Raw genomic sequence first — 16,016 nt, forward strand, 5'->3', positions numbered from 1 at the left:
CGTATCTGCATGGCAACACTGTCCCACATCTTTTTTTTCTTCATTATGTACCGTTTGCTTGAATTCTGAAAATGTATGCTCTGTTCATTTAGCAATAAAACTGATTGGACTAGTGCATTATATTGTACAATAGATGTACGACAAAGGATAAATCGGGCCACGGCATGTTTTCTATCCAAAGTTAAACAATGGTTGTGACTGTCCAAGACATATTTTTTTATTTGGGGGCACACTTGCAATACCCTTGTGGCCCCTGACCATCTGGCTGAGAATCACGCTGTTAGGCTACTGGAGCTGCCTGTACCTTGTTACTCATCTATCTTGTTTTTGCTTTGGGCCATCAAAGTGCTCAGGGCGAGGGTCACATTGTGATTGTGTGGCTCATAAAGTGGTCGTGCTGCCCGGCCCGGGGGTCACATACATTCCGTGTGGCTCATGGCAGGTCTAACAGCCATTGACTGGGCCACACGCACCACTATGGGCTGGCTTTGGATCGCCGTGGCAACGTGTGCGCTAGCATCCCGCTCTGTCAAAGGTAAGTGCTGGAGCAAGCATGGGGGCCCAGAAACAACAACACAACACATACAGTACATTATTGCACAGGTCAGTGCGGTCGGTGCTGGTATATTGTCTCTGACACAGCCATGACCTGCCCTGGTTGAAACGGGCTGTTTCTGGATCACATAATGGTGGATGAGCTCAGCACTGAAATGCAAGCTTTTTTAGACATACAACATAGTGATTTAATTAATGGATTTCAACCTGGTGACCCTATTTTGGTCAATCTTTTTCTCTTGTGTATAATGAGGGTGTTTAAGGGGGGAAAATATGGCATGTGGGAAACTGTTTTTGTATAATCTGAAGAAAATGCAGCCATGGAAGGTAATGCACCATGACTGATGTTTGAAGAGCTCATCCTTCTCTAAGGCAATAATGAGTGGTGGTGGCAGTATGAGGAAGGAATACGACACTACACTGAGGAGGCTCTCAACAAGGTAGATTCACCTTGTTCGAAATTTGGGTGAATTGTACGAACTTGATGTAAACAGGTAGGTTTTCGTTACTTATAATATTTAACTTGGTATGGATATGACCGAGGAAGTCCAGGAACAAAGGTCCTATTTAGAATGACCTAAAGACCTTGAGTGTGCTGAACGCACTTCCTAATAAAAAGTAAGCTAATATTAGAATTGTCTTGTTTACACAAAACAGAAGTCTAAAGGGAATGTCTGCCTGCCTACTTGTGCCTTGTATAATAATATAATAGTAATCAAAGTAATTGATTCAATTATGACCATACAGTAGTACACATTCCCAGAACTGTAGGTCTGCTGCAACTCTTAGTTCTTTAGAACCTCCGTTTGCTGCTGCCTTTCATTGAGATTTTTTGCACTGTAATTTTACTGCCTTATTTAATTTAAATGTTTAATTGTATTCCAATGTGTTTGCTTAATGTTTTATGGAAAGCACATTGAATTGCCTTGCTGTTGAACTGTGCTATACACAATTCCTTGCCTAGTAGTAGTGGACAAAAGCATCAATTTAGCATAGCAGTCAGAGGGGACAGCCAGGACCGTTGTCTTAGCCAGCCCCTGGTGGTCACATTGGGGTCAGTCACACATGGTGGGTGGCACTGGCAGGTTGAGGAGGGCTGTGAGGTGAGGATACAGTAGGATGCCTAACATGGTAGATGTACTGTATAGAATCATGCTAATCACCAAAGACGTCTCTGCTCTGCTCTGTCTAAATGGCTTCAGGAGTTTCCAGAGAAAACGAGACCAGTGGACTTCAAGCATCCTGTGTTCCAGTGTCCAGACATGAGTCCTTCTCCCTCGGTCCCGTCCTCAGGTTACTGACATGCACGCACACACACACACGCACACACACACAAAAAGCCGACCAATGCAGAATTAAATTGGTTGCTCCACTCCTTTTCTTTGACCCTGCTTTACAGTTGAGTCGGTGAAGGCGGCAGATATCAAGGTCATCGCTGCCTTGGGCGACTCTCTGACAGTAAGTGTCTTCTCTTGTCCCAGCTTGACCCACGTGGGATTTCATTAATTTGAGGTCTTGATCTCTTGGGGAATAAGCCCAGTTACAGTATGTTGTTATTGTCACTATTCTTTATTCCAGTGTTGATTTTGACAGGAAGTTTTAGTCATAATCTTTTTAATAGTTTTCATTTAGTTTTAGTCACATTTTAGTTACCTGGAATGTTTTAGTGTTAGTCTAGTTTTAGTCGACTAAATCTACAGTTGATTTAGTTGACGAAAATGTATTTTGGCGGGCCTGGTCGTAATGGCTGATTTTACACTTGCTGAAAATAGCCGATCTACAGAGATCTGCTATTTTCAGAATTACTTTTTACTTCTACTGGATCTTTTGTCCACTAGTCCGTTGCATACATTTTAGTCTAGTTTTTATTTGTTGACGAAATTGTCAATATAGTTAGTCTTAGTTTTAGTCATCATACCTTAGTTGTCATGTAGTTTCCATTCAGTTTTTTGTCAGTGAAAAAAGGTAGTCGACGGACCATTTTTTGTCATCGTATTAGTCGACAAAATCAACACTGCTTTATTCTAACTTACTGTAAAAGTTCACAACGTGGCTCTGCAGGAGTTTAGCTGTGTCTATAAGAGTGTCTGTCTGGATTGATTGAATACTTTATTAGTCAGATGCAGAAATGTAAACAGCACGTAGTACTGTATAATAAATGAAGGCTAAGACTATAACAGAATTGTAAAATACATTTTGAAAGAAACCAGTGTTACACATCCTTTAATGCAGTTGTTCCCAAACCTTTTAGTCCATTTACCAAAAAGAGAAATTTGATGTCTCCGCGCGACCCAAACTATAGTGAAAATAGCAGATCGTATTAGTCGACAAAATCAACACTGCTTTATTCTAACTTACTGTAAAAGTTCACAACGTGGCTCTGCAGGAGTTTAGCTGTGTCTATAAGAGTGTCTGTCTGGATTGATTGAATACTTTATTAGTCAGATGCAGAAATGTAAACAGCACGTAGTACTGTATAATAAATGAAGGCTAAGACTATAACAGAATTGTAAAATACATTTTGAAAGAAACCAGTGTTACACATCCTTTAATGCAGTTGTTCCCAAACCTTTTAGTCCATTTACCAAAAAGAGAAATTTGATGTCTCCGCGCGACCCAAACTATAGTGAAAATAGCAGATCTACAAGCCCACGAGTCGCATTTGTGCCGTTTGTAGATCAGCTATTTTCACTACTACTTTCTTTTCCAACCTGGAATTTCTTAGATATTTCTTCATGAAAGTACTGAAAAATAAATTAATAATTTAATTTGTTTAAAAAAAGTTGTACATAAAATTGACCACCAACTACTGATGTCTATACAGCTCCATATTGTCCTGCAGTTTTAAAAGGTTGAACATTTCAACAAACATTTGTGCTATCCCGGTTTATTATAACATTCTGCTATGGAAAGTTTCAGCCCAATCCGACCTGGGGTGTGTGGGTGTGCATGAAAGACAACTTTAACTTTATAAGATTCAAGATTCATTCTCTAATTCATTCTATAAGGGTTCCCCAATAGGCGGCCCGCGGGCCATTTGCGGCCCGCGGATCGCCCCCTTGTGGCCCCTGGAAGAATTTAAAAAAATTGCGGGGGTGTCTCAGATATAAATGGCATTAAATGGGGGTCAGTAGCCTATGCATGTCAAACTGGGCACCCCCTCAAGGACCACTTCTGGTCCCCGGACCACTGGTTGAGAACAATTTTTAATTAATTAACGAAAAAGTAAAAAACCCAATTTTTCGCGCGTGTGGACTCGGCCCCCAGCCTGGTTCCCTAGTCAAAATATGGCCCTTGAGGAAAATTAATTGGGGAACCCCTATCGTACAACGGTTGTTGCTTGCCAAAAGCAGCAGACCTATAAGCTTGTAGATGGGCTATTTTCAGCAAGGGGCACTGTTGTTTGATCAAGTATAGATCAGGCTTACCGGTAATTGTCCTGGGAGAAAAAAACGTTGACGTTGGATTTGCCCTCCCATTTCAGACAGCCATTGGTGCCAATGCTACCACCGTCCTGGGAATTCCCATTGAGTTCCGTCATGTGTCATGGAGGTAGCAGGTCTTGTATTATAAAAGCATGTGGAATAGGTCTGTTTATTGCACAACGCATGCCCTGGTTCTAGATAGCACAGCAGCTTGATACACACAGCTAGTCATGTTTTTGCTCAGGAGCACACCCTGATACACTAATACATTTTATTTGTAATACACCTTTCAAATTATTTAGATTTAGTGCTAAAGGGTTTAAAAACAATACCGTGAAGACCCTACTGGGGGGGGGGGGCTTAGTAAGTAACATAAACCTACATACTGTAGTAACTGTACATTGAATTACCATTTTCACAATTCCGATGACCTTTGCTGCGTGTCACTCCCCATCTCTCTCTCTCTCCCCATTTCCTGTCAGACTACTGTATAGTATACTATACCACTATCTAATAAAGGCAGAGAAAGAAAGGCCATTAAGGCCTGAGGCACAATTTACAAACAAAACAAGTACAATCTGTGTTCACAACCATCTGTACTGAAAATAATCATTTTCTTTGGGCATTCCTAGCATTGGAGGTTATGGGTCTTTCCAAGATGTCATTACACTGGCAAGTAAGCCTGTTTCGGACTTGGATGTTCTGTGTTGTTTCATACTGAATGTTCTTACCAGCAAACTGTGGAGAATAACGCTGTTTCTTTGTGTTGGTGTATTTTCCCATTGTATGCTGTAGATATAATTAAGCTGTTTAGCCCCAGTGTGATTGGCCCAGCCTGCAGCAAGACAGTGCATGGAACCCCTGGTTCTCTCAGTGAGACAGGCTTCAACCTGGCTGTTACTGGACACAACACCTTGTAAGAGCCTTCCACCTTCCAACACACACTCACATCAGGTTGATGTAGCTAGCAATCGATTCAGGAGGGTTGTCCTAGACCAGGGACATTCTTTGTCCATTAAGCACATGAACCATAGCGTCCCTATTCTGGGGAGAATACTGGCAAAAGATAGCTCACACCATCAACATGAGGTGTTGTGACCTTGTAGATCGTCTATTTTCGGTGAAGATTACATTTGTTTCCACACTGTTGTGGCGAAAAGAGAGCTGAGCCAGAAGGCAAAGCTTTTATACCGACTGGTCAAGGTTCCTACCCTCACTTATGGTCTCAAAGTGTGGGTCATGACCGAAAGCGGATACCCTATCCCTTAGGGATAGGGTGAGAAGTTCAGACATCTGGGAGAGACTGCTAGTAGAGCCACTGCTCCATCATGTGGAAAGGAGCCAGCTAAGCAGTGTTGATTTTGACAGTCAATTTTGATTTTAGTTTTAGTCAGTCTTTTGAATAGTTTTTTAGTTTTAGTCACATTTTAGTCACCTTTATGTTTTAGTGTGGCGTTGTGAAATCCATGATCTTGACCGCATTGATGATGATGATATTAATGTTATGTTCACCCCAGAATAGGGGCTGTTGGGAGTTTTGATTTGATTTATTTGATACATTCATGATGTAATTAACCAAGGTTCAAGTGGTTAAGTTGGTGAGATTGATAACTGAACATTTTAAAGTTGACTTCACAATGGCTACTGGCTAATGGCTGTTAGATTCAATTAACGTTTTTACAAGAGCTGTGCTCATCATTTTTCAAGAAATATTTAATTCAGTATGGGGGGGGGGGGGGGGACTAATCAACTAACCAATTCTTGGTCAACAGAGACCGAACAGAACGTCTGTCTGTCTGTCTGTCTGTCTGTCGATATTTGTTGTTAGATATTAACTTTTCCAAATACATTACCTTCATACACAGACCTCCATGACCTGTGAAGTAAACCTGTTATAATAATGGTCTATGCAATGTTCTATTCCCAGCAATCTGCCCGGCCAGACCAGACATTTGATTGACACGCTGAGGGACTACGAGGTAACTGTGATCACATTATACCGTTGCTGTCAGGCGAAAAAACTCTTATCTCTTTCTTAGGTTTCATAAATAAACACCCCTACTTGATCATGCTACAGTAACTAAACACCCCTACTTGATCATGCTACAGTAAATAAACACCCCTACTTGATCATGCTACAGTAAATAAACACCCCTACTTGATCATGCTACAGTAAATAAACACCCCTACTTGATCATGCTACAGTGTCACACAAAACTAGCGGATGTACAAGCTCAAAATGTGGTGTGATGTGACGCGTTTTGAGTTTTATATTGATTCTTATGCTATTTTTTGCATTTGAATCCTGAAAAGTACCATCGGTTTCCACCCGATAGAGACGATAGCAGCCTTATGAAGACATGATGGGCCCACAGCGTGCATGCCTGGCTGTTAACCACGTTGCTTAGCAACAGGCAGTGGTGGAATAAGTAGGCCTACTCAGACTTTTTATTTGGGCAAAAGTAGCAACACCACAGTGTGGAAATGTTGAGAAAGTGAAAGCCCTGTATGCAAAGTTTTACTCCGAATTTCATTTGTTTCCTAAATGGTAACGGCCAAGATAACAAGCTTACAATGTGCTTGTGTTAGAGCAGTTTTCAAATAGCGGAAGTATCTAAAAGGGGTTAATTGGTTATAAAGGGAATCTTCAAACCTGTAACGGCTGGTCCGGTGCATCACAGGAACAAGGACGACAGATGCCGAAAGGGGAGAGGACACTGGAGCAGCACAAACATTTCAAGCCTTTTATTAGGTGCTAGTATACAAGGAAACGACTAAGGTTTTGGTCTTCATCAGAGTCATGACTGATGAAGACCACAAGGTCGAAACGTTAGTCGTTTTCTTGTATACTAGCACCTAATAAAAGGGTTAATTGGTTACTTATGTTTTGTAATAATAATTGAAATCTACAAAGTAACTAGAAAGTAACATTTTGACATAAAACATTTTGAGTAAAAATGCATTTTTTTATACGTAAATCAGCTGTCACCGATCCATCCCACATAATTTGTGATTGGGTATTGTTTTTATTACATTTTTGGGGGTATTTTAAAATAAAACATAATAGGGACTGAATAGGGATCCTCCGAAATGTATGGATAATTCCCCATGATTTACACTGACTGTTTTTTTTAAATGAAATTGCTCCTTGAAGGTTCATTTCTCTCATGTTGTCTCTTCCTCAACTGAAGGGTCTGAACTTTGACGAGGACTGGAAGCTGCTGACAATTTTCATTGGCATGAATGACATCTGTGATTACTGCAAAGACAAGGTGCTGTCCTTTTAGAATTTAGATGTTCTCTTGTGACACAGTTGTTCTCAAATGTTTTCATGTGTCAAGGACCCCCAAATTAATATGTATTTGGCTGCGAACCCCCATTTGAAAATATGTTGTGCCAGGGACCCCCATACAAGATTTGTTCTGTTAAAATGTTTTAAAAACGGTTTAGTCGATTTGTCAAGATCTTTTGAAAATAGCCGATGTACATATAGTGTTAATGTGGTTAAACTGATTTTAATGATATATTAACTAATTTTGCTGGGGATGCCCTGGATCCCCTTTTCAAGGACCCCTGGGGGTCCCCACATTGAGATCCACTGCTTTAAACATTTCATTTTCAATGAAGTACTATTCTTTGTTTCCTAGGGCCACCTACATGTGTACTCTGTCTCGGCCCCCCGATCCCCTTTTCCCTCTACGCAAAATCTCCCCAAAATACCAGATCTACAAGCTCACAATGTGCAAGCTTGTTATGACGTGCCCAGAACAGGGACACTAGAATCCACGTGGTTAAAGATGTGTGCAATGTTTTCCAACCTGTCGTAAAGTCCTGTAGTCCTGCCTGTAAAGTCTCCCCTCTGTTGTTTTGTCTAGACTCTGTTCTCAGTGGATAAAGTCCTGTAGTCCTGCCTGTAAAGTCTCCCCTCTGTTGTTTTGTCTAGACTCTGTTCTCAGTGGATAACTGACTGTAAAGTCTCCCCTCTGTTGTTTTGTCTAGACTCTGTTCTCAGTGGATAACTGACTGTAAAGTCTCCCCTCTGTTGTTTTGTCTAGACTCTGTTCTCAGTGGATAACTGCCTGTAAAGTCTCCCCTCTGTTGTTTTGTCTAGACTCTGTTCTCAGTGGATAACTGCCTGTAAAGTCTCCCCTCTGTTGTTTTGTCTAGACTCTGTTCTCAGTGGATAACTGACTGTAAAGTCTCCCCTCTGTTGTTTTGTCTAGACTCTGTTCTCAGTGGATAACTGACTGTAAAGTCTCCCCTCTGTTGTTTTGTCTAGACTCTGTTCTCAGTGGATAACTTCATTCTGTAAAGTCTCCCCTCTGTTGTTTTGTCTAGACTCTGTTCTCAGTGGATAACTTCATTCACTACATGACCGTCTCTTTGGAAATGCTCATGAATGAGGTAAAGGGGAAGAAAACAACTCTTTCCGAAGCTACTTTTTCTATTATAATTAGAGAAACGGGATAGTTCTTCTTCCTCACAAACCACACTGTTGTTTCTGTTATTGTGAATATCTTTGATTCCGTTCTGAAGTAGCCTTGGACTTGTGTTGCAGGTTCCTCGCATGATTGTCAACGTGGTTCAGATCCTACCCATGGAGACCCTCCGAGACGTGCATAGGCCCACCCCAGGCTGTCTGCTTCAACGGTCAGACACTCTTACCACAAAAAAAGACCCCCGGAGCAAATGACAGAAGCTGCACAAAGCCTTCTGGGGTGCAATTGCAACCAGGGATAATTACACATTACACACACACACACACACACACACATGCTAGTTTTAGTCATCATAGTTTAGTCGTTATTTTGTTTTTGTCAGTGAAAAAACGTAGTCGAAGAGCATTGTTTTTTCGTCATTGTTTTTATCGACAACACTGACACACACACACACACACACACACACACACACTGAGTGATTAATGTTGTTGTTCAGTTACATTCCATTCTCAATATCAAAGGAGAACTTCATCCATGTTCAACCTTATCTTCATTATAATTGGTTCTCACTAATGCTCATAAGATGGCACAATTCATGTCTTCACAGGACGGTTCAGAAACCTGCCTACAAGTACCAATGGCATCATTGCTGGGGATTCCAAGCTAATACAAACTACAGTCTTTCCCTTCCTGGAAAGTTAGCATGTTGAAATGTTGAAAAGTGTTAAAAAAAGATGCCAGGTTTAAAGTAGGCCTACCATAGTTTAGGCTAAGAAATATCTGATTTCCAACAGAATTGAAATGTATTTATTTATATGCATTTAAACACGGCTTTAGTATGTGCATAAGTAAGCTGAGCTGAATGTGATGCAACACAAGCAGACCACTTGCAGAAGAGCCCTCTATAACGTCCACAGGCCCGTGGATTTGTCTCTCGACAGTTTTTATTTATTTATTTGGGTTTTTTGCTCCATTCCTGCTGTGCCAATAACTCAGGTTGCAGTCTCACCAGTGAAATATTACCGAGAGCTAATCTCTTCTCATGTATGGCTGAGGGAAGTAGGGGTTTCTGGGGGGGCTGGAGCACCCCCTCCCCCCAGGCACAGCCCCCCTCGGACTAGGCCTAATAAATATGCTGTATCACAGTATCGGCGCCTTATCCTGGTTAATTGCCTGTGTCAGTTTGCTCATGCGTGTGGAGAGGGAAAGTAAAAGCCACTTTTTCATGAGAAAATGCGCAAAACTGCGCGTGCACAAGGTATGTGCACGCACATTTTGCAGCACCTCCTACTGTAAATATCTTCCCACGGCCAACTATGAGATATAGTTCACAGATTCTACCTGGCTATATGTACAGTTAGTGGTTAATCTCAATGATACCCTACTACGTACCCTAAACTATTGATTAATTTAAATATATATATATATATTATATATATATATATATATTATAATATCAATGAATGAACATGAATAAATTTGAATTTATTTTTATCGTCTATTAGTCTGATTAATCAGTTAATTTTATACTTTGTACAGTACATTGGTACACAGTGCTGTACAAAAATAGACATTCTACAAACTCCCAATGTGCTGCAAGCTTGTAGATATGCTATTTTAGATATTTTTGACATTTTGTGAGGAAATCAAAATGTTAAGTTGTACTATGATTTTGTTTTTCTTTTATCATGTTATTACCAATATGTATTTTTAAAATAATAGATTAAATACATTAGTTCAATTCGCTTTTGCACCCAGACCTCTCTGAATCTTTCCATAGCCTTTGCAATCCTTATCGTTTATCGCTGTGCAGTGTTTAACCTCATTTTGTTCCCTGTCTGTCTTAGGTCTTTCTGTTCTTGCCTGATAAAGCCGGTGACCAGCTCTCCTGAACTACGGGAGCTGATAGAGGTCAACCTAGAGTTCCAGGTGGATGTTATTGCTCTTACTCCATGGGGCGACTTTATTCAATGGCTAAGGACTTAAACTGTAATCTGGTAGAATTCAGTAGTTCTCAAACATTTTCATGCCGAGGACCCCCAAATTCATATGATTTTGGCCGCGGACCCCCAACTGAAAAGAGTTAAGTGCATAAGGAGATTTGTGTTTCACAATTTTTCAAGATGTTTCAGAATGTTCTGAAAATAGAGCTGGCTATTTTCTAATGGCTGAAGTATAAATTAGGGTTTAAGTGTTTCAACTGTTCCTCATTTTGCTGGGGACCCACTGGGACACTCTCAAGGACCCCGGGCTCCTGATTTGGGTAATTTACTGTATTATCCTGTTTGTAACGAATGCATCTCTAACAGCTGTAACATTAATGTTTTCAATCTCATCTGTCGTCCTCCCTGCAGAAGCGACTGGAGCAGCTGTTGTACAGTGACCGTTTCTTCAGAGATGACTTTGCTGTCATGCTTCAGCCCTTCCTGAAACACGCCGATCCCCCTCGCCTCCCGGTAAAGCCCTTAGCATACACTTGAAACATTAAGCCCTATTTTATATAAGAAACTGGCTTAATGGAGGACGGGTGGGCCGGCGGTGTGAACTCTGCCATCCACTTGAGGTAGAAGAATGTTTATTAAAACAGTAAACTTTATAGTTAATAATAGAGCTCGTTGTGATTGGCCCTTAATCCTGATAGCTGCAGGGTTATGGGGCTTAATCCAGCCATGCTGTGAATATACACCTGACTGACTGCTTTATGTTTGTAATGTCTACCTCCGTCTGTCAATAAATGAGTGACAGACGATGCTTGTCTCCTTGAGCAGAACGGGAAGATCGACATGACTTTCTTCACTCACGACTGCTTCCACTTCACCATCAAGGGACACGAGGAGCTGGCCAAGGGACTCTGGAACAACATGGTCAGCATTGTGTGACGCTACCTTATTTAATAGACCATTGGTTCTCAAAGTGGGGGGTCTGCGGACCCCCAGAGGTCCTTAAGGGGGTTCCAGATAAATTATGGATAGCTAGGAAACAAATGGACCCTTATGTGGCTGTAACTCTGAGAGTGTATAAATGGAAACAAATGGACCCATACGGGTCCATTAGATTCCATTTGTACACTCTGAGTTATGGCCCATTGGGTGGGGTTCAGGGACCCATATACATCAGCTATTTAAAAAAGAAAATCTTGTCATTCTTTGACACTTTAAAAAAATGTTTAACTCTTAAATCTTGTATGGGGGGTCCCTGGTACGAAGTATTTTCAGATGGGGGTCCGAGGCCTAATACACATTTAGGGGTCCTTGACAAGAAAACGTTTGAGAACCACTGTAATAGACTAACTACATCAGTGGGTCCCAAGCCCTTTTAGCTCAAGAGCCAAAAACGAAATTATTAGTCAAACTTTGTGAAAATGGCAGATCTACAAGCTCACTTTGCGCCATGTTGTGAGCTTGTAGACCGGCTATTTTCACTCATTCTTTAAACATTTGTTTTCTAATTTATGGAATTTCTTTGATTTTTCTTTGATTCCTTCATGAAATTAAAGAAAAAACATTTAATGTTATTTTGGATTCATGAGAAAAGTGGGAACCAGTGTTTTGTCTGTGTTTTTAGATATTTTTAGATTTATGTAAGCGGTATTTTGTCATCAGTATCTGAAAGCTTACATCTGTCTAGGTGCAAGGCTTGGTGAATGAAGAAAATGCCAGAACTCAATATATGCCCTTTTCACATGATTTATTTACCTCTGACGAGCAGACAACGTACGCGTTTCGGCCTGGTCGGCCTTCCTCAGTGTTGTAGTTGGTGGTCTTGCTGTTCTATTGAGAAATGTCTATCCTCTGGTCGGGCACGAAACAAGCTGTCTGTATTAGAAACTTCTGCCCGGGAGTGTAAATGGCACGATAGTGGCTCGGGAGGTAGAACTGCCGTCTGGGAATCGGAAAGTTCCCCGCTTGATCCCTGGCTCCTGCAATCATCATGTGGATGTGACCCTGAGGAAGACACTGAACCCCTAATTGCTCCCCGATGATGCGTCCTCTGGGGCTGCACACTGTTCCTAGTAGAACGTACGGCCTTGGGTCAAACGCAGAGAACTAATGTGTCCTCAGGGATCACTACAATCAAATGTTCTTCCACACCAGGGGCATTTTTATGGCGTGGCTCTGCAAATGCCTAGTCATCTAATAGCAGTGATTCTCAACCTTTCAAGGACCCCATAATCATACATTTTGATTATTTTTTTTAATCTCTGGGACCCCAATCTACACTGTAAAATCTTCAGTTATTTTACCCTTACGGTAGTGCTGCATGATTCTTGCTCAAATGTGAATTTGAGAAGATCTTTTTCCTCAAGAATTGAGATCACGACTCTCAAACGATAAAAAGTTGGTGCTGTCATTACTCATTGTTCCGACGGCGCGTTGGTCCCACTCGCGCATTACTAACCCCGTCCCTAACTGACCGAACGCGAAGCCATGTAGTCAGAGTAATGGGATGTCAGAGGTGTGTGTGTGTGTGTGTGTGTGTGTGTGTGTGTGTTCTTATATAATAGTGACATGCCCAAAATAGGGACTACCATATTGAAAGTGGTTGCCATAGAGACAGTGATGCCACAATCGCCTCATTCTCTCGTCTCATCTCTCCCAGTTTCAGCCCGAGGGAGGGAAGTTCATGGTGGGGAGTTTCTCCGACCCCATCGATCTCATCTGTCCATCCCTGGTAAGACTGCTCGTGTACACAATATACTGCCGTTGCATCAGTGTTCATTTAATCCACTATACCTTTTCTCACTGACGAAAACTAAATAAAAACCAAGCTATGATGGCTAAAACGACGAGGGGGGCAACAAAATGTGCCAAAAAAGGCCAACTGACCCTCATAATAAAAAAAGTCTCTGTGGCTCCACCGCATAATAACGCACACCCATGTGCGCGTTCTCACAAACGACGAAAGTAGCCGATCTGCATGAGATTACGCAGCGCTGTCGTCTGTGTTAACCCTAACACTAACCGTAACCTCACAAACCCTAGCACTAACTCTAACGTCTATGAGTATGTAGTGTGTAGCGCCCAGGTCTATCACTGGCTCTGACAGCAGACATTACTCTGGTCTCATGCACACATACAAAACACATGCCGTAACCTCACAGATTACACCCCTAAGGGGCGAGGCTTCCCTCCCATCCCCTCCCCATATTCCTGTCAGAAGCCGTTGAGGGCTGATTTTACCCTTTTGCCTGAATCTCTGTCTCCTATGTGTAGGACCATCCATACATCTTCACCAGACCCAGTGCAGCCCTAGAAGACCCCTCGTCTGATGCTCCGTCCAAGGCTCCGTCCCCCCTTCTGTCTCTCCTGCTCCTAATATGGCTCATACGGCTCCATTCTGTGTAATCATCATTTAGCTGCAAGCTGCAATCAATCCATGCAGGGTTTTTTTTTCTTACAAATAAAACATTATTTCAACCAATCTGTATGGTAGAGTATGAACTAAAATATCTGCAGTGGTTGGAGGTGGTCCTCCTACTCTTCCATCGAAAAATTCAGACCCTGTGTTTAGGTATTGCAATGAAGCTCAAAGCGTAATATCTCTCCTGCACAGTCAGGTGCATATTAGAGCCCTTGGGAGACCCCCGTCAACTCGGCATGTTAGGATGGGCAGCACGGTGGCGCACTGGTTAGCACTGTTGCTGCCTCACAGTAAGAAGGGTTCGATCCCCAACCGGGCTGGCCTTTCTGTTTGGAGTTTGCATGTTTCTCCTTGTGTTAGCTTTCGCGTTCCCACACCAGGAGACATGCATGCTACAGTACCCACTGAGCAATGTTCGGCTTTTAGACGTCTAAACGACCGTCTAAAAAATGGGGTGAAAATAGTCTAAAAATGAAAGTTCTTTTAGCAGTCAAGGCTTAGATTAGACGTTGAAACGTCGTTTCAACGTCTATATATAGACGGTCTACATTTAGACCTTGATTAGATCTACAAGCACACAGCTCGTAGATTGGCTATTTCCACTATTAATGTGTGACAATTAATTGTATTTGTTTGGAATTGTGACAGCGCAGAGGACCAATTTCACCAATTGGATAAATAAAGTTCACCTTTACCTCTCTGCCTTAGCTCAGTAGCAGAACTTTTTCTTTTTTTTTCTTTTTTCACGCTTACTTACTCGGCATCCTACAGCGTCACACAAATTTAAAGTAGCAGATCCGCAAACTCGAAACGCTTCAGCTGGTAGATTTACCTTTCCTATTTCTTTATTTGAATCCTGATTGCACCATTAACTTGGTCTTGGTTATTGTTGAGAGTTGAGACATCGGAAATTCTGAATACAACATAATGCTGTTAAGCCACCTGCTATTAAAGATACAATCTGTAATGTTGTATGTTCGTTGACTCCCTCCCTGACAAAGAGAGGTAATTGCAACAATGTTCAAACTACAATAAAGTTAAGTGCATCTATAGTGTCAACTCTGGTGCACCGTCTGATTCAAATAACTATTGATATTGTCAAGCAGTAGCTGCCTGCCAGTAGGTGTCCATTTAGAGTTTAGAGTTCCATACATGGGCAACTGGCGGCCCGGGGGCCAGATGCAGCCCCCACCATCACTTAATGCGGCCTGCAGGTTAATATCAGAACACTGACAAATTATTGATTTTGCCTGTTACAATTCCAAAAATGCAAACATGACCTGCTTTAATTACTTGTAGCTTAATGACTAGTATTAAAATGTTATTGTCTTTTTATGTCCAATGTATTTGTATTTAGTTCATAAAGTTAACATAACTATAACTAAATGCATTTGAAATTGTATAAAAAGGTTACTTTTCAGGATTCCAATTCAAAAATACCAAAGAATTATTCAGTGTTTCAATTCAAATATAGCAAAAATAGCTGATCTACAAGCTCAAAAGGCAATTTTTGCTAGCACATGAATATGCAATGTGGCACAATTTTCGTCTTCACTTTTAAGATAAAAGTGAAGACGCAAATATGTTTGGCCAGAATGAGAGGACGTATGATAAGAGCACCCCTCACTTCACACAGGTGTGATTTATATATATATATATATATATATATTTTCCGAATGACGTTTGATTATTCTGTGAGATTAGTAACCATACATAAAATATAATGTGACAGCAGATCGAGAAGCTCACAACATGCCTAAAGTGCATTATAGTCTATACTTCTTTCCGACACAGTATAACACCAAATGTACATTCCAAGCTTCAGAAGGTCCCAGAACCTTCCCTCTGAACCCGTGCACCTCCAGATGTCCTGACTCGCTGAACTATTGTTCGATTTTCTGACGTCAGAAAGGAGTTTGTAGGCTATTGCGCTTTAGCTTGTAGATCGCCTATTGACGGCAAAGACATTTGGTGTTGAAGGAAAAAAGGACCTAGTACAGAGCCGTGGGGGACCTCGGTGGGTCAACGTACAGTTGTAGCCTATAGCACTAATAGCAGTGGTTCTTGAACTTTTTCATGTCAAGGACACTCAAAATGATATGTATCTGGCTGCGGACGCCCATCTCAAACACACTGTGTGCCAGGGTCCTACAGAAGCAAAGATTTCAGTTAAAAATGTTTGCTTTAGGCCCGGGTGGCTGGCGTAGTCGTCTGGGCACCTTGGCTGGTAATCCAG

The 16,016-nt window shown here is 41.5% G+C and overlaps 1 protein-coding gene across 1 annotated transcript; it reads left to right on the forward strand.

Moving 5' to 3' along the window:
• Positions 1-435: 435 nt before the first annotated feature.
• On the forward strand, positions 436-14,005 carry LOC306941013 (phospholipase B1, membrane-associated-like; the record flags this gene model as incomplete). Its single annotated transcript, XM_079526316.1, has 14 exons — positions 436-535; positions 1,955-2,013; positions 4,040-4,107; positions 4,613-4,656; positions 4,776-4,896; positions 5,908-5,959; positions 7,172-7,252; positions 8,319-8,384; positions 8,539-8,630; positions 10,267-10,348; positions 10,774-10,875; positions 11,188-11,283; positions 13,019-13,090; positions 13,633-14,005. The coding sequence occupies 14 exons, from the start codon at positions 436-438 to the stop codon at positions 13,762-13,764; spliced, it is 1,167 nt and encodes a 388-aa protein (XP_079382442.1). The 3' UTR covers positions 13,765-14,005.
• Between the last annotated feature and the right edge of the window lie 2,011 nt (positions 14,006-16,016).

The sequence above is a fragment of the Electrona antarctica genome (assembly GCF_951216825.1).
Source record: "Electrona antarctica genome assembly, chromosome: 17".
Lineage (NCBI taxonomy): Eukaryota > Metazoa > Chordata > Actinopteri > Myctophiformes > Myctophidae > Electrona > Electrona antarctica.